Source organism: Borostomias antarcticus, assembly GCF_949987555.1.
Source record: "Borostomias antarcticus genome assembly, chromosome: 13".
Classification (NCBI taxonomy): domain Eukaryota; kingdom Metazoa; phylum Chordata; class Actinopteri; order Stomiiformes; family Stomiidae; genus Borostomias; species Borostomias antarcticus.
The window spans coordinates 5394755-5416814 of record NC_140246.1 but is presented as its reverse complement, the minus strand read 5'-3'; the positions used below and the strand labels follow the sequence as shown (position 1 = coordinate 5416814).

General features: G+C 54.6%; 1 protein-coding gene across 2 annotated transcripts in view; it reads right to left on the bottom strand.

Annotated features, from left to right (window-relative positions):
• The window catches only part of lrp6 (low density lipoprotein receptor-related protein 6), a 48692-nt gene that overhangs the window by 24183 nt on the left and 2449 nt on the right, over positions 1-22060 (bottom strand). For both annotated transcript variants that reach the window (XM_084447926.1, XM_084447927.1), the window contains exons 2-6: positions 21106-21505; positions 5032-5229; positions 4672-4868; positions 3081-3215; positions 1-212 (exon numbers count right to left, since the gene is read on the bottom strand). The exon at positions 1-212 is cut by the window's left edge and continues 185 nt beyond it. In XM_084447926.1, the coding sequence (XP_084304052.1) occupies positions 1-212; positions 3081-3215; positions 4672-4868; positions 5032-5229; positions 21106-21505 (1142 nt within the window). The remainder of the gene's footprint in view (positions 213-3080; positions 3216-4671; positions 4869-5031; positions 5230-21105; positions 21506-22060) is intronic.

Below are 22060 nucleotides of genomic sequence, written 5' to 3'. Positions count from 1 at the left end.
GAACTGCGGGTCGCTGCCATCCAGGTTGGAGCGGCGGATGGCGCGCACGTCGTCGTCCGTCCAGTACACGTGGCCGTCCACCGGGTCGTAGTCGATGGCGATGGCATGCCGGATGTCGTCCGACTGCAGGATGATGTCGGTGAAGTCAGGCGTGTCCAGGGAGATGCGGCGCAGGTCCGTGCGGCGGGCCAGGAGCAGGATCTGGGTGGCACCTGGACGACAGAGGCGGAGTTATGGTTTGTCAGTTATAAATCCCGTGAATATTCACAAACTTCCCATGGGAATGGGAATTTTATGGGAATGAATGGGAATTAACAGGAATAAACTTGAAAAATGGGATTTATTCCTGTTAATTCCCATATTTTTCCCAGATTGTTCCTGTTAAATTCCCATTAATTCCCGTTGGGGAATTTCGGGAAGTTTGTAAATATTCCCAGAATTTTGCGACCCTACACAACACTCTTCAAACAATCATTGCCATTCCGTCAGGGCTACTCAAGTGGATTGGCTCGTTGTTGATTTATCATCCTCACAATAAAGCCACATAACAGATATTGCGATATCAAGCCGTGCCAAGAAATGAGCACAAACACTCGAAGTGACTCCATCCAGAAAGCCTTCCCCCTCTGCCGTACGGACTGATTTAAGAGAGGAGGGGGGGGAGTGGATTAAGTGGTTTTAGGGGGGAAAAGTATATCTTCCTGTCCCCAATATCTTTCTGTCAAAGCTTGCCGGAAAAAACCCATCTCCGAAACGATCGCTCTGAGACCTGCTTTGAACAGTCAAGCATGGCAACCAGCCCTTCTCTCTCTCTCTCTCTCTCTCTCTCTCTCTCTCTCTCTCTCTCTCTCTCTCTCTCTCTCTCTCTCTCTCTCTCTCTCTCTCTCTCTCTCTCTCTCTCTCTCTCTCTCTCTCTCTCTCCCTCCCTCCCTCCCTCCCTCCCTCCCTCCCTCTCTCTCTCTCCCTCTCTCCCTCCCTTGCCATTCAGGAGGCCTACCCTGTTCCCTCTATCTCTCACCCCCATCCTGTTACACTGCTCAGAAACATTACAAAAGCTACTTTTCTCTCTCCTCACTCTCTTCCCTCTGTCCCCTCTTGTCGGTGGGACAGGGTTGGGAAGCTTTCTGAAAGCCCCCCCCTGCCCTCTGTGCCCCCGGCTCTGTTCAGGAGGGTCTCTGCTGCTGACGCTGACCCCCCCGTCCCCGTCAGGAACCGTACACCGCTGGGACAGGGTGGAACGTCTAGGACTATCCTACCTGTCCCTAGTGAGCGGTTGCACAATCCCCAAGTCTTTTACGCGTGACACTTCTGACGTCTTATAGGAGGGGTTTAGAAAATTAAGAATAGCCGGAAATGATTCAAACGTTCGGAACCGGATACTTAAGTGTTTTCGGTCAGCGATGAGTAGTTTTGGTTTAAGCGCCACAGCGGGAGCGTCTTTCTGGGAAGGCGCGTTCAGCTCTACCCAATTCTTAAACTGAATGTGAGGGTTTAAGCTCCTGCTGACAACGACTAGCGATCACCATGTGAACCTGCTAAGTAGCCACCCATTAAATCCCTGTGAATACATGTGGTCTGTACACTGGACCAAACCAAAGGGCAGTGCGGCGGGGGTGAGTGGGGGGGGGGGGGTTGGACACAAAAGGCGCTGACAAATTAGCGGCTTTCCACCAAAAGCTTTAAACCCAGACTTAGTATTGTCCGAGGAAGTGGACGGACTAGGGTGGGGGGGGTGGGGGGGGCGGCCGGGTCACATTTTGGGGTTCTCCGGGGAGGGGCGAGGGGGGGGGTCTAATCGGAATCTAACAATACCCAGATGTAGCGGCCTCCCCTCGGTCATCTCACCCCGGCCCTAAACTAGAGGCGAGCCCCTGATTTAAGAAGGGGAGGACTTGGAAATGAAAAACCACCAACCCTGCTGAAACGGTTAAAGGCCGGTCGGTGAAAGAGGGCATTGTCTGCGGGGGGAGCATGTGATCCCTTCCCCAACAAAAGCCGCCCCGCCCTCACTCCTCCCTCAGCCTTTTGACTGGGGGAACTGAACCAAAAAATGTAAATAAAAGAGGGAGAGAGAGAGAGAGAGAGAGAGAGAGGGAGAGAGAGAGAGAAAGACGGAGGGGGGGTGGTGGTGGTTAGGGCTGTGATTCTCACTCACACACACACACACACAGAGCTATCCCAATGAGTGGAGTGGAGTTGCCATGGCGACCACAGGTCAGCCCGCACCACCTTCAGCTGCTCGGCTGGCCTCAGAGACGGAGAAAGAGAGGGGGAGAGAGAGAGGGAGGGAGAGAGAGGGAGAGAGAGAGAGAGAGAGAGAGGGAGAGAGGGGGGGGGGGAGAGAGAGAGAGAGAGAGAGAGAGAGAGAGAGGGGGGGGAGAGAGAGAGGGAGAGAGGGGGGGGGGGGAGAGAGAGAGAGGGAGGGAGGGGGGAGGAGAGAGGAAGGGAGGGAGGGAGAGAGAGAGAGAAAAACAAGAGCCAGAGAGGAAAGACAGACAGAGAATGGAGGCAGAGATGTACCCCTATCAATACATCTGCCTGCCTGCTTTCACAACTCCACAACAGGCTAACAATAGGCCACTTATTTTATTCAATACAGAGGAGGGGGTGGGGGAATAAAGTTACGGCAAGAATCTGTTTTTTAGGAAAAAGAAAATGGGCCAGGGCTGCACAGCAGCGGATTCTGGGCGAAGATCCTGGTAGCTCCGCCAGTATAGGAGGGATCGGACGGATACGTCAGGCTGTAATGAATCCAGTCTGGATGGCGGGCAGAGCTCTTGTAAAACGGTCACAGGAGGAACCTCAGCCCCTGTGTTTTACCACCGAGGCACACGGGGAAATCTGTCCTTCACTCGTCTGTCCGAGGGGCCGCCCCGGAGAGCAAAACAAACGCCGAAAACAAAATCCCTCAATGATGAGGTCTAAAAACACCCTACCGATAAACCCAAACAAGCTGTAGGCTAATTATAATACTAATTAGAAAAAAAGAAATAAAAAAGCCAGTGCAGGCCACGGGTTTAGGCTGTTGAGCTCCACCCGGTTCTGTCCGGCGTGGCGGCCTGGGTCGCGCAGCGTCTCACCGTCCAGGCAGGTCTTCTTGTCCTCCAGCAGCTGGACGCCGGTGGGGCAGGCGCAGCGGTAGAACGGTTTGGCGGGTGACAGCAGGCACAGGTGGGAGCAGCCGCCGTTCTTCAGGGAGCAGGGGGTGTTCAGGGCTGTGGGGGGGGGGAGAGAAACGGGACAGGCGTCAGTAAACCCCGCCGGCGCTTCTAGGAACACGAGACGACGCGCGGACGTCTCGCCGCAGCGGATCCGCTGTGCGCCGTTTTGTGCGAAATCGACGGGCGGACGCTGTGGCGTGAATGGGGAAGGTTATGACAGTGTTCACCCCACCCATCTAAGAGACCCAGAATGTACTCTTATCTGTGTGTGTGTGTGTGTGTGTGTGTGTGTGTGTGTGTGGGAGATGGAGAGGGATCGTGCCCCGAGTGGCAGGCCCCCTGTCTCTGTGCCATGAGAAATTCCCCGCGTTCACTCCCAGGGGCAGAGAACAGGGGGACCATTGTTGGTTCTGATCACAGAGGCGAGGAGAAAGGTGACGGCGCTCTAATCATTTCTCCTAGCTAGTGTTTCTAAACAAACCCCCTGTGGGGACATTGTGCATTGTTCTATTGGAATATTCACCGAGGAGGGTGGATTCCGCAAATCCCTCGGACATAATTCTAGCCACATCCGACTGTCCAGAGAATACATTATGCCTGGGGGGTGGTCTGACTCAACGGGTGTAGCTTTTGGGGATTAGCCTTGTCATTTCTTTATTAGTGCTGCTCAATCATCAGTGGTGACAGAATACGTTGTCGGATGAATCCGATTCAATCTAGACTAGATGACACTACAACAACAACCTCGCCACAAAAGCAGCTTCTTCCCGACTGCCTCCAGCGTATCAATAAGGCCCGTGTCCTCCTCTGACTCCTCCCCCTCTGACTCCTCCCCCTCTGACCGTTTTGCGCTTCTTGCCCAGACATGACCGCCGACTGTACTGTACATAGAATCTCACTGCGCACACACATCACAACGGCACACACATTGTATATATAAAAACATTGCATACACATTAACACTTTGTACACATACTGTATATACACATCGCACGACGCACACCATTTTGTATTTTACACTGTCATCTGCACTGTCCTGTCTCTGCACTGTCCCGTCTGGTCCCAGCACCCTGTCTAATGTTGTGTCCATCAGTGTTACGCACCGACTGAACAACAAATTCCTAGGATGTGTAGAAACGACCTGACAATAAAACGGACTCAGATTCTAAACTAGTAGAGCGTTTTTTCCCCTCTATCCCCGAATGGTAACGAGTCCAGACCTTCCTCCAGCGCTGGCACAGCGTAAAGACAGTGTGGAGATCTGGAGGTCTGGCTATACCGAAACAAGGCCACGGGGAATTCTCTCACTGTAAGGCAACGGAAACTAAGGGGGGGTCGGCTAAACGTTTGTTCTGTTAATGAACTAGTTTATTTAATCAGTAGTTTATTTAATCGCTTATTCTAATTAATCGGTACAGAGCAAATGTCGGCGGTTGGCTTCGAAACCCGTCCGTCGTGGCACACCGGGACAGTGATCGGTTGCGGATGGAGGGGGGTGGGCGGAGCTTACAGGTGGGCTGCCTCTTCTGGCTGAAGACGTGGATGTCCATGGGGGAGAAGATGTCCGAGTGGATCTTGCGACGATCCTCCCCCGTGTCCTTCTGGCAGGAGTGGATGGAGTGCGTGTTCCAGTCCGTCCAGAAGAGGGTGTCCTCGTACAGGGTCAGGGCGAACGGGTGGGGCAGGTCCCCCTTCACCACCACCTCCCTGGGGGAAAAGAAACATCCAGAACCCAATTAAGACAAGATGGGGGGGGAAATGGATCAGTCACAGACGAGTTAGAACCGGCTACGCCAATTTAAGTCCGACTGACCGGACTGGTGAAAGGTAGCCTCCTCCCCCCCCCCGGGCGTGGACCGGTGTGACATACCTGTTGGTGCCGTCCAGACTGGACCGGTGGATGAAGTTGTACTTGGCGTCTGCCCAGTAGAGCTTCTGCAGGCTGTAGTCCAGCGTCAGCCCGTTCGGCCAGTAGATCTCCTTGTCGATGATCATGGCCCGGTGGGTCCCGTCCATCCCCGCCCGCTCGATCTTCGGGATCTCGCCCCAGTCCGTCCAGTACATGTACCTGACGAGAGACATCGCACAAAAAAAAAAAAAAAATGTTATGCCCAAATCTTTTACGCTCATCAATATAGACCGTCGTTTCACTGTCTTAGTTCACAGCCTCTTTGCCAATCAGTGATCTCGAGACCCTCCTCTGTGGTAAAAACATCCGGCAGAAGCGCTGGCATTTTCCAGTTTTTTTTTTTTTTTCACGGCTCATCAAAATAACCAGCCGCCGTTGAAAGAGGGGGGGGGGGGGCGTCGCCGTGCCCTCTGACCTCGCCGCTCTGGGCCGTCCCATAGGATGGCGTCGTCAGGGCCTCTGACGTACGCAAGGATGAGGGACGGGAAGCTGCAAGGCGAGCTCGGGCCCCAAAGGAAGCCGGGCTCAGGCCCCGGGACGAGGGACGATGACTCCGGTCTGGCCGGAGGAGGAGCGGGGGCGGACGCCTCAGGCTCCACTCGTCTGTCCTGCCACTACTCCTGGCTCTATGGATGAGCAGGAGGGCTGGACGAGTGGACGGGGCGCTTCTAGGGATGAAAGTTGCACGTAAGTACCGTCCGAAGCATTAAAAACCAGACAGCGACGGATACACGCGTCTCAAGTGGCGCCGCCTATACACACACACGCACACACAATGCTGCTGTTGCCAGGTAACCACAAGCACCGATACAGGACAAGTGGACGGCCAGGTTCAAGCACGGACACAGAATGAGCCCAGACCTGAGTAAATGGACATGATTAACCCCGTCCTAAAACCAATAGGCCTTATTGCATCAAAACAAAACACAACAAAGACTAAATCTGAATGTCCGGCGACTGAACCCATCCTCTGTTTGGACAACACATGATCCTGGGCACTCCACTTTTTTTTCCTCTCGCAAGCAAACCATTTGATTTATGACTTCGCCGGTCATGCGAGGTGTGTAGTTTGACGTAGGTAGCCTAAAGACTCCCGGAGGTGCTGTTAATGTGGGCAGGCCAGAGCCCAGCCAGGAAAGCACTGAGGAAACGGCTTTTGCCGCTCTGTTTGTGGATGCGCCCTGCGCACAGGGAGAGGGCAGGGACTAGAAGTGTGTACAGAGAGAGAGAAGTGTGTGTGTGTGTGTGGGTGTGTGTGTGTTTGTGCATCATTTTAACACATCCTGCCTTTCACGCGTCAGCACAAAAGCTTCTCCAGGGACCCGGGAGGGAGGGAGGGGGCTGCTGTGCTAACAGCTGCCTTTGTTTTTCTTAATTACCCTCCCAGCTGGACTGCCCTCTTGGACGACTCTCACCTCTACCCCCGCCGCCCCCTCCTCTTTCCTCCTTCACCCCCTCCCTCCCCTCCCCTCTTTCCGCCTTCCACCCCCCCCCCTCCCCTCCTCCCCCCTCCCAAGCCATCCTCGGGGTCCACAGGGAACTGTCGCTGGGATCCGTTGCGGACTGTAAAAGCAGAACCGCCGAGGGACACGGCACTGTAGTCATGAACTGGAGCAGAGTTCATGAGGATGTCCAAGAGCAAAACAGGGGCAGAGCCCATGCTGTGGCGTTTGTCCCGGACGGACCCAGACCGAACCACGACCCTTTCCTCTGCGACGGAGCGTAACAAACCGCTAGCTGGCCTGGTAGCCGCTGCGGAACAAACAACCGCTGGTCGTGCGGACGGCTGGGAGGAACTCTGGGCTATGATACCGTCGTGGCGGTATCACTGGGCTCAAATGTAGTTCAAATCTATCATGTGGATCGCCGCTGAAGCAGGGGATTGGTCTAAACCGCAGTCCAGACATGAGTGAGTGGGGACGCAGTCAGCAAAGAGACAGCTACCTTCAGGCCCTCATAAAAACAGGCGAATGCCTGAATACGGTTCCAAATGGCACATCCTGTCACAGACGGCAAGTTTATAAGCAACCTAAACAGCTTTCCCAGGAGAGGGGAAAAAAAAGCTGTGTAAAGTCGATTAACGAAGCTGTGAAAAGAGTATGGTGACTAGTGTCAAGCTGAGGTCAAAGGAACAACTACCTAGGCATCTGTGGCTCAGAGGTTAAGTCAGTACAAGCGCCGGCCCTGTTGAAGGTGTAAACAAGTCGGTGAGTTGTAGAAAATGAAAATGACAGTCTTCAAAAATACGGTGCGTTCGCCTTTGGCGGTAAGCTACCAGACATTTGATACTGAGAAATGTTGATAACATGTAGTGCCAAAATGTCTTGGAATGTCAGATCACAAAACGTGAGCCTGTGTTGTCTTTCCAAACCGGCCGCTTTGCGGAGCAACTGTAGTTCTCAACTGTAGATCCATTCCTTGTCTGACGTTGGCGGAACTGCGTTCCCAAGTTAGCGACAGACCGCACTACCAAATACAGAACAATGAAGCAAGGAGGGAGTCGAGTTTTTCCTCTCTCTCTCTTTACTCTTCCACAGAGGGCAAGTCTAGACACTTCAGAGGAGATGAGTGAAGGTGCGCGTGTGTGTGTGTGTTTCCTTACGGGGTGTGTGTGTATGTGTGTGTGACTCATCGCTGCTCTAATCACACAAGAGACTGCAGAGGTTCGGACTTGGCTATCGCGTGCCTCGCGCCGCGCACGTCGTCACGGCAGTAATGTGACATGGAGAACATGGAGTCCATTGTCCTCGGAGCTACCCCCGGGAGAGGCCCCGGGGCCCGGGTCAACGGCTGACGGGCCCCGGCAGGGCCCTTGGCTCGGTGAATAACCTGGCGGGGGTCGTCTCTCCTGAGGTTGCTGACCGTTAAAGAGGTGGCAGGTCTGCTAAGCTGCTTAACGAGCCCCTCCCGAGTGCTGCCGTACTGTTTGCACAGCTGAAGACCAAACATGACATAAAAATAACAAAAACAACAACAACAAAGCCTTGCGTGGAACAACTTTTCCTGAAGGCTGTGTAATAAACATCCGAGGGATCCTAAACGGCGCGATTCATCGCCGCAACACACAGAACAAAAGGGAGACCAGAACGGAGAGGAGTACAAGAGGGAAGACGGTCGAGGACCAACTCGAGGCTGTCGGGTTAAAAAAAAAACAAGGGGCACCATGGTGATTTCACGGCAAGTGGGCCGAGCGCCCTCGTCGCAGACGCGCACGTGCGGGCCGCGCCTGCCCGGGGGGCGCGCTGGGAACATGCGGGGGAAGGGGGGTGGGGGCGTCTGCGGCTAGCGGATGCACATGACGGGCTTCAGGCTCGCAGAACAGTGCAGCGTCGTCATCGATTCGAGGCGAAGTTAAGTCGCGGGGGGTCATAGGTGTTTTATGTTTGTGTTGACTAGTTGAGTGTCAGGTCGTCGGATCTGTGACTCTAGATCCGCGCTTCTGGAAGGAAGGGAAGAGAGCTGGAGGAGTGGTGGCGAGGTTGGGGTAGTAGTGATCCAGGCCTAGCGTGCAGGGGAGTAGGGAGTAGTGATCAGGGGACTAGGGAGTAGTGATCAGGGGAGAAGGGAGTAGGGAGTAGTGATCAGGGGAGTAGGGAGTAGTGATCAGGGGAGTAGGGAGTAGTGATCAGGAGAGTAGGGAGTAGTGATCAGGGGAGAAGGGAGTAGGGAGTAGTGATCAGGGGAGTAGGGAGTAGTGATCAGGGGACTAGGGAGTAGTGATCAGGGGACTAGGGCGTAGTGATCAGGGGAGTAGGGAGTAGTGATCAGGGGAGTAGGGAGTAGTGATCAGGGGAGTAGGGAGAAGGGAGTAGTGATCAGGGGAGTAGGGAGTAGGGAGTAGTGATCAGGGGAGTAGGGAGTAGGGAGTAGTGATCAGGGGAGAAGGGAGTAGGGAGTAGTGATCAGGAGAGTAGGGAGTAGTGATCAGGGGAGTAGGGAGTAGTGATCAGGGGAGTAGGGAGTAGTGATCAGGGGAGTAGGGAGTAGTGATCAGGGGAGTAGGGAGTAGTGATCAGGGGACTAGGGAGTAGTGATCAGGGGAGTAGGGAGTAGTGATCAGGGGAATAGGGAGTAGTGATCAGGGGAGTAGGGAGTAGTGATCAGGGGAGAAGGGAGTAGTGATCAGGGGAGTAGGGAGTAGTGATCAGGGGAGTAGGGAGTAGTGATCAGGGGAGTAGGGAGTAGTGATCAGGGGACTAGGGAGTAGTGATCAGGGGAGTAGGGAGTAGTGATCAGGGGAATAGGGAGTAGTGATCAGGGGAGTAGGGAGTAGTGATCAGGGGAGAAGGGAGTAGTGATCAGGGGAGTAGGGAGTAGTGATCAGGGGACTAGGGAGTAGTGATCAGGGGAGTAGGGAGTAGTGATCAGGGGAGAAGGGAGTAGTGATCAGGGGAGTAGGGAGTAGTGATCAGGGGAGTAGGGAGTAGTGATCAGGGGAGTAGGGAGTAGTGATCAGGAGAGTAGGGAGTAGTGATCAGGGGAGAAGGGAGTAGGGAGTAGTGATCAGGGGAGTAGGGAGTAGTGATCAGGGGAGTAGGGAGTAGTGATCAGGAGAGTAGGGAGTAGTGATCAGGGGAGAAGGGAGTAGGGAGTAGTGATCAGGGGAGTAGGGAGTAGTGATCAGGAGAGTAGGGAGTAGTGATCAGGGGAGAAGGGAGTAGGGAGTAGTGATCAGGGGAGTAGGGAGTAGTGATCAGGGGAGTAGGGAGTAGTGATCAGGGGAGAAGGGAGTAGGGAGTAGTGATCAGGGGAGTAGGGAGTAGTGATCAGGGGAGTAGGGAGTAGTGATCAGGGGAGTAGGGAGTAGTGATCAGGGGAGAAGGGAGTAGGGAGTAGTGATCAGGGGAGTAGGGAGTAGTGATCAGGGGAGTAGGGAGTAGTGATCAGGGGAGTAGGGAGTAGTGATCAGGGGAGTAGGGAGTAGTGATCAGGGGAGTAGGGAGTAGTGATCAGGGGAGTAGGGAGTAGTGATCAGGGGAGTAGGGAGTAGTGATCAGGGGAGTAGGGAGTAGGGAGTAGTGATCAGGGGAGTAGGGAGTAGTGATCAGGGGAGTAGGGAGTAGTGATCAGGGGAGTAGGGAGTAGTGATCAGGGGAGAAGGGAGTAGGGAGTAGTGATCAGGGGAGTAGGGAGTAGTGATCAGGGGAGTAGGGAGTAGTGATCAGGGGAGTAGGGAGTAGGGAGTAGTGATCAGGGGAGTAGGGAGTAGTGATCAGGGGAGTAGGGAGTAGTGATCAGGGGAGAAGGGAGTAGGGAGTAGTGATCAGGGGAGAAGGGAGTAGTGATCAGGGGAGTAGGGAGTAGTGATCAGGGGAGTAGGGAGTAGTGATCAGGGGAGAAGGGAGTAGTGATCAGGGGAGTAGGGAGTAGTGATCAGGGGAGTAGGGAGTAGTGATCAGGGGAGTAGGGAGTAGGGAGTAGTGATCAGGGGAGTAGGGAGTAGTGATCAGGGGAGTAGGGAGTAGTGATCAGGGGAGTAGGGAGTAGTGATCAGGGGAGAAGGGAGTAGGGAGTAGTGATCAGGGGAGTAGGGAGTAGTGATCAGGGGAGTAGGGAGTAGTGATCAGGGGAGAAGGGAGTAGGGAGTAGTGATCAGGGGAGAAGGGAGTAGTGATCAGGGGAGTAGGGAGTAGTGATCAGGGGAGTAGGGAGTAGTGATCAGGGGAGTAGGGAGTAGTGATCAGGGGAGAAGGGAGTAGGGAGTAGTGATCAGGGGAGTAGGGAGTAGTGATCAGGGGAGTAGGGAGTAGTGATCAGGGGAGTAGGGAGTAGTGATCAGGGGAGTAGGGAGTAGTGATCAGGGGAGTAGGGAGTAGTGATCAGGGGAGTAGGGAGTAGTGATCAGGGGAGAAGGGAGTAGTGATCAGGGGAGTAGGGAGTAGTGATCAGGGGAGTAGGGAGTAGTGATCAGGGGAGAAGGGAGTAGGGAGTAGTGATCAGGGGAGAAGGGAGTAGTGATCAGGGGAGTAGGGAGTAGTGATCAGGGGAGAAGGGAGTAGGGAGTAGTGATCAGGGGAGTAGGGAGTAGTGATCAGGGGAGTAGGGAGTAGTGATCAGGGGAGTAGGGAGTAGTGATCAGGGGAGTAGGGAGTAGTGATCAGGGGAGTAGGGAGTAGTGATCAGGGGAGTAGGGAGTAGTGATCAGGGGAGAAGGGAGTAGTGATCAGGGGAGTAGGGAGTAGTGATCAGGGGAGTAGGGAGTAGTGATCAGGGGAGAAGGGAGTAGGGAGTAGTGATCAGGGGAGTAGGGAGTAGTGATCAGGGGAGAAGGGAGTAGTGATCAGGGGAGTAGGGAGTAGTGATCAGGGGAGTAGGGAGTAGTGATCAGGGGAGAAGGGAGTAGTGATCAGGGGAGTAGGGAGTAGTGATCAGGGGAGTAGGGAGTAGTGATCAGGGGAGTAGGGAGTAGTGATCAGGGGAGTAGGGAGTAGTGATCAGGGGAGAAGGGAGTAGGGAGTAGTGATCAGGGGAGTAGGGAGTAGTGATCAGGGGAGTAGGGAGTAGTGATCAGGGGAGCAGGCTACATGTGACAGGCTTCAGGCTCGCAGCGCAGCTTCTGGTGTGTATGCGTGGGAAAGGCAGTGTTGTCTTCACTCCTCGACTAGCCGGGGGTGGGGTGTCAGTAGGGAAGAGGGGCGGGGGGGGGGTAGGGCAGATCATTGAGTCTGGAACAGGCGAGCGAGCCGGGGCGGGGTGGGGTTGTGGAAACGAGCGGAGACGCACAAAAGCAGGCGTCTGCGACCGACGGGGGTATCTTTACAGTCGGGGGAGGGAGGCGGCCCATACAAAAACAGGCACTTTTAAATGAGTCCCACTTACACGCTTTTTAAAACCTCCGTCTGATGCAGCCCTCCGACGGCGGACGCCCCCCCCCCCGCTCCTCCAACGCTCAGCCGTCCCAAAAACAAACAAGAGTCAAACAAGAGTCATACCGCGCACTCCTCCAGCGCACTGCCCTCCGGGGGCATTGTGCAGTGTCCTTTTTTTAGAGCGGCCTCCTCCGAAAAATAGCCTTATTTCCAAGCAGCACGCGGACATATTTGTGAACGGAGCCGGGGTTAAGCGGGACGAGAGGGGGAAACAAACGAGCGACGCTGGGCGTCGACCGCCGAGGGTTTGTGAATGAGGAGCGGGAGAGGAAGCGACGCGGTCTTAAACGTCTCGGCTATCTGACCAATATCAACAGGCCGATTCCTGAAACCCAGCGTCGAGCTAGAGCCAGACAGGGACCAGACAGGGACCAGACGGCACCGAAATAACACACGGGCCGCCAAGCAGATCTACACCCACCCACTCCTTGGGTTTCACTCCAGAGAAAAGTGTTTTTTGTGTGTTTTTTTTATGACAATATATCAGTCATTGCTTATGACCGATGATGTGTGTGAAAGTGAACTTTCACAAGAAGCAGAAGGATTCTCTGGGTCTTGGACATTAAGTGTGTGCTGGCTTTTTTTTTCTGTCTCCCCGCTGGGAGAATTCTAGCAATTCTGGCCAGGCCCGGAGTGAAGAATTCTCTCACCACCAAACGAATGGCGTGCACAGAAAGCAGCCGCTCGCCACAAGAGCTGCATTGTATTTGGTACCTGAAGCATTAATCAGTCATGTTGAATGCGGTCCAACGCTGCGTTCCACAGTGGATTTGGAAACCAGTTTTCCTTAACAGCTCTCTGTCTCCCCATAATGCATTTGGACAATCTAGACTTGGCACAGGACACTCCTGGTCATTTTAGCAACTTAAGCAAACACACACACACACTTATACGCAAGCACACACTCATACGCAAGCACACACACACAACACACACACACTTAAGTCTCAGCTCAATATCTAGGGCAGTGAAATGTGGGATGAGTACATCCACAGCAGCAAAGGATGAGTAGAACTTAGATCAACTGAGTACACAGGCGCAGAGAGGACTTGTTCTCCTGGTACTAACGTTACACGTTCTTCTCTAGGTTTATCCAGACTAATCTACAGAGAGGACTTGTTCTCCTGGTACTAACGTTACACGTTCTTCACCAGGTTTATCCAGACTAATCTACAGAGAGGACTTGTTGTCCTGGTACTAACGTTACACGTTCTTCACCAGGTTTATCCAGACTAATCTACAGAGAGGACTTGTTCTCCTGGTACTAACGTTACACGTTCTTCTCTAGGTTTATCCACACTAATCTATAGAGGACTTGTTCTCCTGGTACTAATGTTACACGTTCTTCACTAGGTTTATCCAGACTAATCTACAGAGAGGACTTGTTCTCCTGGTACTAACGTTACACGTTCTTCACTAGGTTTATCCAGACTAATCTATAGAGGACTTGTTCTCCTGGTACTAACGTTACACGTTCTTCTCTAGGTTTATCAAAACTAATCTATAGAGAGGACTTGTTCTCCTGGTACTAACGTTACACGTTCTTCACTAGGTTTATCCAGACTAATCTATAGAGAGGACTTGTTCTCCTGGTTCTAACGTTACACGTTCTTCACTAGGTTTATCCAGACTAATCTATAGAGAGGACTTGTTCTCCTGGTTCTAACGTTACACGTTCTTCTCTAGGTTTATCAAAACTAATCTATAGAGAGGACTTGTTCTCCTGGTACTAACGTTACACGTTCTTCACTAGGTTTATCCAGACTAATCTATAGAGAGGACTTGTTCTCCTGGTTCTAACGTTACACGTTCTTCTCTAGGTGTATCCAGACTAATCTATAGAGAGGACTTGTTCTACTGGTTCTAACGTTACACGTTCTTCTCTAGGTTTTTCCAGACTAATCTACAGAGAGGACTTGTTCTCCTGGTTCTAACGTTACACGTTCTTCACCAGGTTTATCCAGACTAATCTATAGAGAGGACTTGTTCTCCTGGTACTAACGTTACACGTTCTTCACCAGGTTTATCCAGACTAATCTACAGAGAGGACTTGTTCTCCTGGTACTAACGTTACACGTTCTTCACCAGGTTTATCCAGACTAATCTACAGAGAGGACTTGTTCTCCTGGTACTAACGTTACACGTTCTTCTCTAGGTTTATCCAGACTAATCTACAGAGAGGACTTGTTCTCCTGGTACTAACGTTACACGTTCTTCACCAGGTTTATCCAGACTAATCTACAGAGAGGACTTGTTGTCCTGGTACTAACGTTACACGTTCTTCTCTAGGTTTATCCAGACTAATCTATAGAGAGGACTTGTTCTCCTGGTTCTAACGTTACACGTTCTTCACTAGGTTTATCCAGACTAATCTACAGAGAGGACTTGTTCTCCTGGTACTAACGTTACACGTTCTTCACCAGGTTTATCCAGACTAATCTACAGAGAGGACTTGTTGTCCTGGTACTAACGTTACACGTTCTTCACCAGGTTTATCCAGACTAATCTACAGAAAGGCTCAGCCAATGCAGGGGGCTGCTGCTTCAATAATCCAGCGCATTCCAAATATGAAGTGTGTCCCAAGAACGTGTGTGAGGACCTAGCTTGATGTGCGTGTGTGTGTGTGTGAGCCTGCAGGAGTATGAGTAAGCAAACCCGGTCGCATGCAGGGAGGCCAGGCCGGTGCGGCGGTGCTTCAGGAGTGGGGATCAAACGGGCGGCACACGTGTGCGCCAGACACCCAGCGAGAACCATTAACACAGCCCTGGCCTACAGCCCCCCCAGCGCCGGCAGGAATCCACTTCTGCCCCCTCCCCCCCTCCTCTCCCTCTCTCTCTCTCTCTCTCTCTTTACAGGGACGACGCAGAGCTAGGCCTCACACACGCACGCACAAACTACAACACATGCCAACACGGCTTGGCTATTACCCGTTGCAAAAAGCAACGTTGCCAAGATACCTTATAAGACAAAATAAAATTAAAAATAAAAGCTTCCAATAGCTCCCTCTGGCAAGCCTTGGACACACAAGAAAGACTTTCAGGGAGTTTATAGTAGAGGGCTTTTTAAGAAAAAGACGGTTGTGTTGTAAACCAGCTCCCCCACCATCGCTAAAACCACCATGGCACCGGGCCCTCGTTTCCACCCCACAGGGCGGCAGAGGCAGGAGGCGGCCAGCGAGGGGGCGGATCCAACGCCACGCACGCCCTTTAACCTCCGCCCGTGTCCGACCAGGGCGGTCACCTACAGCCCAGCCCAGGTGAGTGACCGACGGAGAGAGGGGAGGAAGCACTTTACAGTGTAAAGGTTTTAAAACGCAGGTTATTCGACGCTCGCTGTAAACCACATCCTCGGTCACTCGCGAGGGGTTTGAGAGGAGTAGCTGAGAGAGGAGGAGCTGAGAGAGGAGGAGCTTAGAGAGGAGGAGCTGAGAGGAGGAGCTGAGAGAGGAGGAGCTGAGAGAGGTGGAGCTGAGAGAGGTGGAGCTGAGAGAGGAGGAGCTGAGAGAGGAGGAGCTGAGAGAGGAGGAGCTGAGAGAGGAGGAGCTTAGAGAGGAGGAGCTGAGAGGAGGAGCTGAGAGAGGAGGAGCTGAGAGAGGTGGAGCTGAGAGAGGAGGAGCCGAGAGAGGAATAGCAGCTCACGCCTTACACGGACACGCCAAACGGTTTGCTTCGCATGACCGTCTGGGGAACTCTCCGTTGGAAAGGGTTTGGGAACAGGTCAGGCACTTTCGAAAAATACTTGGCAGGTGATTGGACGAGCCATCCGTCTGTCACCGTTGATCACGCGCTAACTTCAACCGCTCCTCCGGCGCGGCTGTTTGTATTTCAGATTCCCCCGACCGACGCTGATCGATTTCTGATCTGGCACGAACGGATCTCTGCGGAGATGGAGCGTCTGGTGTGTCAGACCGATTGGCGAGAGGAAACGGAATGTGAGTTTGCGAGATCGGGACGGCCTCACGAGGCCAGATCACGCCCGGCGTGGCGTCTGGCACTGTGACGCAGGCTGAGCCGAGTACCCCTCCCGTTCAGACTGCAAAGTCATGCCAGGCGAGTTATCGAAAGGATATGTCCCCCCCCCCCACCACCCACCCACACACACGAATCACTACATCGAGCACGTTACGGCCCTAATATCTTGAGCTGGGGTAATAGCTGCAACTCAGAAAAACATTTGACTGAAAACATCTGGTCGGTGCAACAATGGGGCTTTGTGAAGTGCACGCAACCGATAGACGCAGACGGTCTCTCCAAATGAAACGTGACCAGGGAGAAAAAAATATTAAAAAAGACAAAAACATCGAAGCAAGCGTCTCGATTTCATGCGTAGGAGAAAAAAAAAGGCTTTAAATAGCCGTCATGCTAATGAGACTGAGGATGCGTGCGGTGGGTGGGAGGAAGTGGTGTTCTGAGGGCCTGTATGTACACGTACACACACACACGTACACACACACACACACACACACACTACAGAGAATGTGCAGCGAGCGGGCTATCACAATCGGAAGCCGGCTAAGCCATTTTGTACAATGGAGCAATTACAGCACCGTTCGTTGGGCCCCGCGGAGCCAAGGCTGGCACCGCTCAGTCTGCGTGCAGAGGGCTGGAGGCAGCCTGGGCTCAGGGGCTGGAGGGAGGTAGGGGATGAACCAGGCAGGGGGCCAAGAGGCAGCTCGGGGCAGAACCAGACCCTCGGGCTTGGGGCGGAGCGGGGCCCGGTGCTGCCGGGGCAGAACCAGACCCTCGGGCTTGGGGCGGAGCGGGGCCCGGTGCTGCCAGGGAAGAACCAGACCCTCGGGCTTGGGGCGGAGCGGGGCCCGGTGCTGCCGGGGAAGAACCAGACCCTCGGGCTTGGGGCGGAGCGGGGACCGGTGCTGCCGGGGAAGAACCAGACCCTCGGGCTTGGGGCGGAGCGGGGCCCGGTGCTGCCGGGGAAGAACCAGACCCTCGGGCTTGGGGCGGAGCGGGGCCCGGTGTTGCCGGGCCGGGCTGAGGCTGTATGGGATAGGAAGATCTGATCTCCACCGCTGCCTAATGCATCTGGCATGGAGGCCCTTCCATCTGGTATGGGATCCTATGGAGGCCTGCCTACAGATGCTTACAGGCCGCACAAATCTGGAACACATCTGAAACATATCCTTATTGCCACTTGATTCATCCAATTCCATGATTGCCGGTGACAAAAAGTGCAGTCGTGTAGGGAATGACAGACTCCTGTGTAACCCACTTTGTTGGACTGAACTATTAAGTTAAATGAGTTTTTTGTTGTTGTACAACAGGCCAAAGCCCCCCCCCCCCCCACCCAACCACCCCCACCCAACCACCCCCACCCCCACCCCGCCTGGCGACCACAAACAGAACTCTTGAGAAAGGACGCCTTGAGCAATTCGCCGTCTTTTAAACATCGAGAATTGGAACAAGTTGAACTGAGTGTCGATTCACACAAACAGATGAGGGATAGTGGTGCGTGTGTGTGTGGGGGGTAGCATCCCTTCAATTTAAATAAAATGAATGAATACATTACAGGGTCTCTTTTATCCCGGCCCTTGTGGATTTACATGTTAATTCATGCCCCTCTTTGGTGCCTGATCGCCTGTACGGAAAAACTAGGGAGATCACTGAGCGTGGTGACGAAAGAAAGCAGGAGGGGTAGTTAGAGTGTGTGTGTGTGTGTGTCTGTGTGTGTGTGGCAAAGAGAGAAAGAGAGCGAGAGAAAGAGAGAGGGAGAGCGTGTCTCCTTACATGACCATCAACATCAATGGCGCGCGCGGAGTCCTCTCCGACGGGGGAGCTGAGCCGCAGCAGGTGGTAACGACGGGACGGCCGGACGCGGCTTAGCGAGGGAGACGCGCCGGCCGTCGCCAGCGCGACCGGCAAAACAGCTCCCGCTGGGGCACGGCCGGGGACACTGCCGCAGAGCGACGCCGTGGCCTGTGTTCCCGCGGTGAACCTGGGGGGCATTGAGCTGTGGCACTGACGGAGAATATAGCTACATAAGGACTCGGATATAGCACAGGCCGCTCGCTCGCTCCCTCTGTCTGTCTCTCTCTCTCTCTCTCTCTCTCTCAGTCCGCTCCTTGCTACAGCAGCAAAGCCTGGGGGGCGAGCCTGTAGCTGTGTGCCCGTGAGAGGGGGGGGGGGGCAGCCTGTAGCTGTGTGCCCGTGAGGGGGGGGGGGGGGGGCGAGCCTGTAGCTGTGTGCCCGTGAGGGGGGGGGGGGGGGGGGCAGCCTGTCGCTGTGTGGCCGTGAGGGGGGGGCAGCCTGTAGCTCTGTGGCCGTGTAGGGGGAAGGGCAGGATGAGCTGGAGGCGTCAGCGTACACCTGGAGAGAAGGAGTAGCCTGCAGGCTAGCCCCACCGGGCGGGCTGGCAAGAGACAGACGCGTCGCCACCTCTGGCGCCGATAACGTGGTGACAAATTACGAAGAGGGCGTGAGCGGGCGCGGGAGTCAAGGCGGCCGCGCGGCGACTTGCCCGGACTGCCGGTCGGCAGTTGTGTCGCGAGTCGAGGAGCGCGCCTTTATTTGCGGTCCGCCTTTGACGAAAAGGGCGAGACCTTAAGAGATAAGTCGACCACGGCGGGGGTTTGGGGAGGGGGGGGTGGGAGGGCTATAAATAGCACGGACTGGCGGGGAGGGTGATAGGCTTGGCGCCTCGGAACTGCTTGAGTGTGGAAATCGGCGACATTACCCCCCCCCCCCCCCCCCCCAAGCGTGCCTGTGATGAGTCTGGAATCGCTAGCGCCAAATAACCTAAGTGCCTTGCGTCTTACTTTATAAAGATGTCCCAAAACGCCTCGGGCCAGCCGGGGCTGGAACAGAGCCCCCTCACTGCATTTCAACATGGTCCACGCTTCCGTAGTCTACAGGTAAAGAAGGCCAGGGATGACGAAGCACGAACAGCTGTCCAAACAGAAACAATGGCTGTCGGTGTGTGGCTAGAGGGGGGGTGGGGGTTTATCGTCGGTCATGTAGTTCTGGGGGAGTGGAAGTGCTGGGAACGTGGGGGGGGCGGGGGGGGGGGGGCGTCTGAAGGGACCTGAACGACCCCACCGTGTCCTGGTGTCTGGTTACCTAGCCTAGCCTTTTGTCTGAACCTCCACGCTCAGGTTACCCTCCTGGTCACCTGGCCGGCCTGGCCTCCCTGCGTCCCCCGGTCTGCTGAGGTGTAACCCGACACCTACCGCCATTCTCCCCCTAGCCCTGGGCTCCTGGGGAGGGGGGGGGGGGGTCGTCAAACCCGGCTGATCGCTGATAACGACCCTGAGGTACCAACGACAGCACGACTCCGAATGCTCGGGCCTGAATCTGGCACGGCTAGATTAATGAAGATCATGGGGTGGGATTAATAGTTCCCGTTTAGGACAGGTCATGCATGCCAGGCTTAGGCTCCTGTCGTTACGTGAACACACACGTGACTCTCAACACACACGTGACTCAACACACGGACATGCAGACAAGCGGGTCCCCGTCCCGTGTTGTTTGTGAGATCATACGATCACACCCGCAGCAGCCCACTCTCTCGCCGAGCCCTTTCAAACCCACCCCCCCCCCCCTCCCGATGCCTTTCCGTCACCCTTCCTGGTATCCTGGCGAAGGGCAGACATCTGAGGAGTGCGGGCGGGCACCTCCGTCCCACGGTCGGGGGGGGCAGGGGGGCAGGCGCTTCTTTCACTGGGGATCGGGTTTCGTGGCGGATGGCTGTGCGGTCAGGGATCGCCCTCCTCAACCCCGCCGGGCTCGTCCGTCCTATTGGTTGGACTCCTCATGACCTACTTCCTCCCGGTGTTTGGCCCCAACGCCAAAGGGAGGAGGTAGATACCAGGGAGGAGGTAGATACCAGGGAGGAGGTAGATACCAGGGAGGAGGTAGATACCAGGGAGGAGGTAGATACCAGGGAGGAGGTAGATACCAGGGAGGAGGTAGATACCAGGGAGGAGGTAGATACCGGTTCTTGAATATTAATTTGGGACAACAGGTCCAGATCCCAGTTTTTAAAAAGGAGCCTTACATGTGAATACTGAACATTAGGCCTACTATGAAGATCATGCTAGCCCAACTCACAAGACAAATATAGGCAATGTTTTCCTGATGGGGAGGACAAAGCTGAAAGAAGGGTGAATGAATGACACCCAACACGCTTCCTTCGCCAAACTGACGAATAGCCTTAATGTTTCTGAGCATTTTCTCACACAAGCGTGATCAGGCCAGGGATAACTCCGATGTCGCTACTGCTTGACAGAGTCACGCAGGGAGGGACGCCGACACACAAGTTGCGCTGAATGGCTTTTGTTGTGCTACAGCGCGAGTCCCAGATTTCAATCGGCCATAACAAAAGGGGGGAATATCCCCAACTCGCCGAAAGAGGGATCTAATCCTTCCTCCTGGTTTCGTTCCGTTCTTTAACTCGGAGCGCCGTCCTCGTGGCTTGCTGTCGGCGATTCGACCCTTCCGCGTTCAAGCCTGAGGTATTTCTTGTTTGCTTTTTGGAAGCAGCTGAGAACCGCAGGTCCAACACACTGATAAAAGCAGGACAAGCCACCAAAAAGCACCCCCCCCCCACAAAAAAACCCCAACAGATCCCTCAAGAAAACAAAACGCCACTAGACTAAACATCTCTCTCTGGTTGTGGTGGATTCTCAGAAGTGAGCCGGTGAGGTAATTAGACAGGCATGCTGCCGCTGGACCAGGGAGCAGCGGCCGTGACCTGGGTTTGTTTACCCTCTCTCTCTCTCTCCCTCTCTTTCTCCCTCTCTCTCTCCCTCTCTCTCTCTCTCTCTCCCTCCCTCTCTCCCTCCCTCTCTCTCTCTCTGGCTGCGGCAGATGCCCCTCTATCTCGAGCTGATATAAGACATTCCTCAGCTGCCGGCGCTAAGCGCCCTCGCCGCTCCCCTTCCCCGGGAGCAGAGGGGGCAAAAACAACACTGCCCCTCTTGTTCGGCCGGCCGGAGACTCCGGCGGACGGCCCGCCCGCTCTGGGACGGAGGCTCCGGGCTCGGGCAACCTTGCAACCCAATCCAGGCCAGGGCAGCGGCGGGAACAAAGGTGGGCCTCACAATAGCAGTTCCACCCCCACCCCCCCCGCTGCTCCCTCCCTCCCTCCCTCTCTCCCTCTCCTGTCCTCCCTCTCTCCACCTTTCAGTGACCGAACAAAGCCCAGGTGCTCTCACCCTCTTCCTGGATCCAGAGCGATGGCCCTCGGCTGATCCAGCTCCTGCCAGAACAAGACCTTCCGCAAGGACCCGTCGAGCTCGGCGACCTCGATCCGGTTGGTCTCCGAGTCGGTCCAGTAGAGCTTGCCGCCCAGCCAGTCGCAGGCCAGTCCGTCCGGCGAGGCCAGCCCCGACACCACGACGCTCTGGACGCCGCTGGGGCCCGACTGGTTGAAGGCGGTGCGCTTGATGGCTTCCTCGCTCACGTCGCTCCAGTAGACGAGGCCGAGGGCGTAGACGTAGTCCACGGCGGCGGCGTCCTCCAGGCCGCCGACCACCACCGTGGCGTTGGCCTTCCCGTGCGCCGCGTCCACCAGCCGCAGGTCCCGGCGGTTCGCGTAGAGTAGGAGGGGCACCCCTGAGGGGAGGGGCGGAACAGAGAATAAGGATTAGGCCCAGCGCTAGTTTTACTGCAGTGGGGGGTGGGTGGGTGGGTGGACACTAAATAGTTACAGTGTGAATCACTACAACCGAAACCAACATGAGACATGATAATCTGAAGGATGAACTGATGAATTGTAATCTGAGAGGTGTCTTCCGTAGTCAAGCTATTTTCAGGAAACTAGTGGTGTATCAACCTCTAGGGCCTAAACTATAGCACTGAAATGACTCATGATGGAACATCACAAAAATGTCACACACACACACAAAAAAAAAATCTTTAGGCTAGTTCTCAGTTCTCATGCAAACCCAATGCTTTAACTCTCAAGCACCTGCAGTGAAAACAAAATTTCCCCTTTGCGTGTTGTTGCAAGTCTATTTCTCAAATGCCTGCTATAGACCTCGCCAACCTTATCGTGGATTAGAACTTGAAACAACTTTGAGGAACGTAACCCAATAGGCCTATCCTGAGCTATGGGGGGTTTTATCTCTGTAAAGCAGCAGGCCTAGCGCTGAAGTTTTAAAGCTCTCA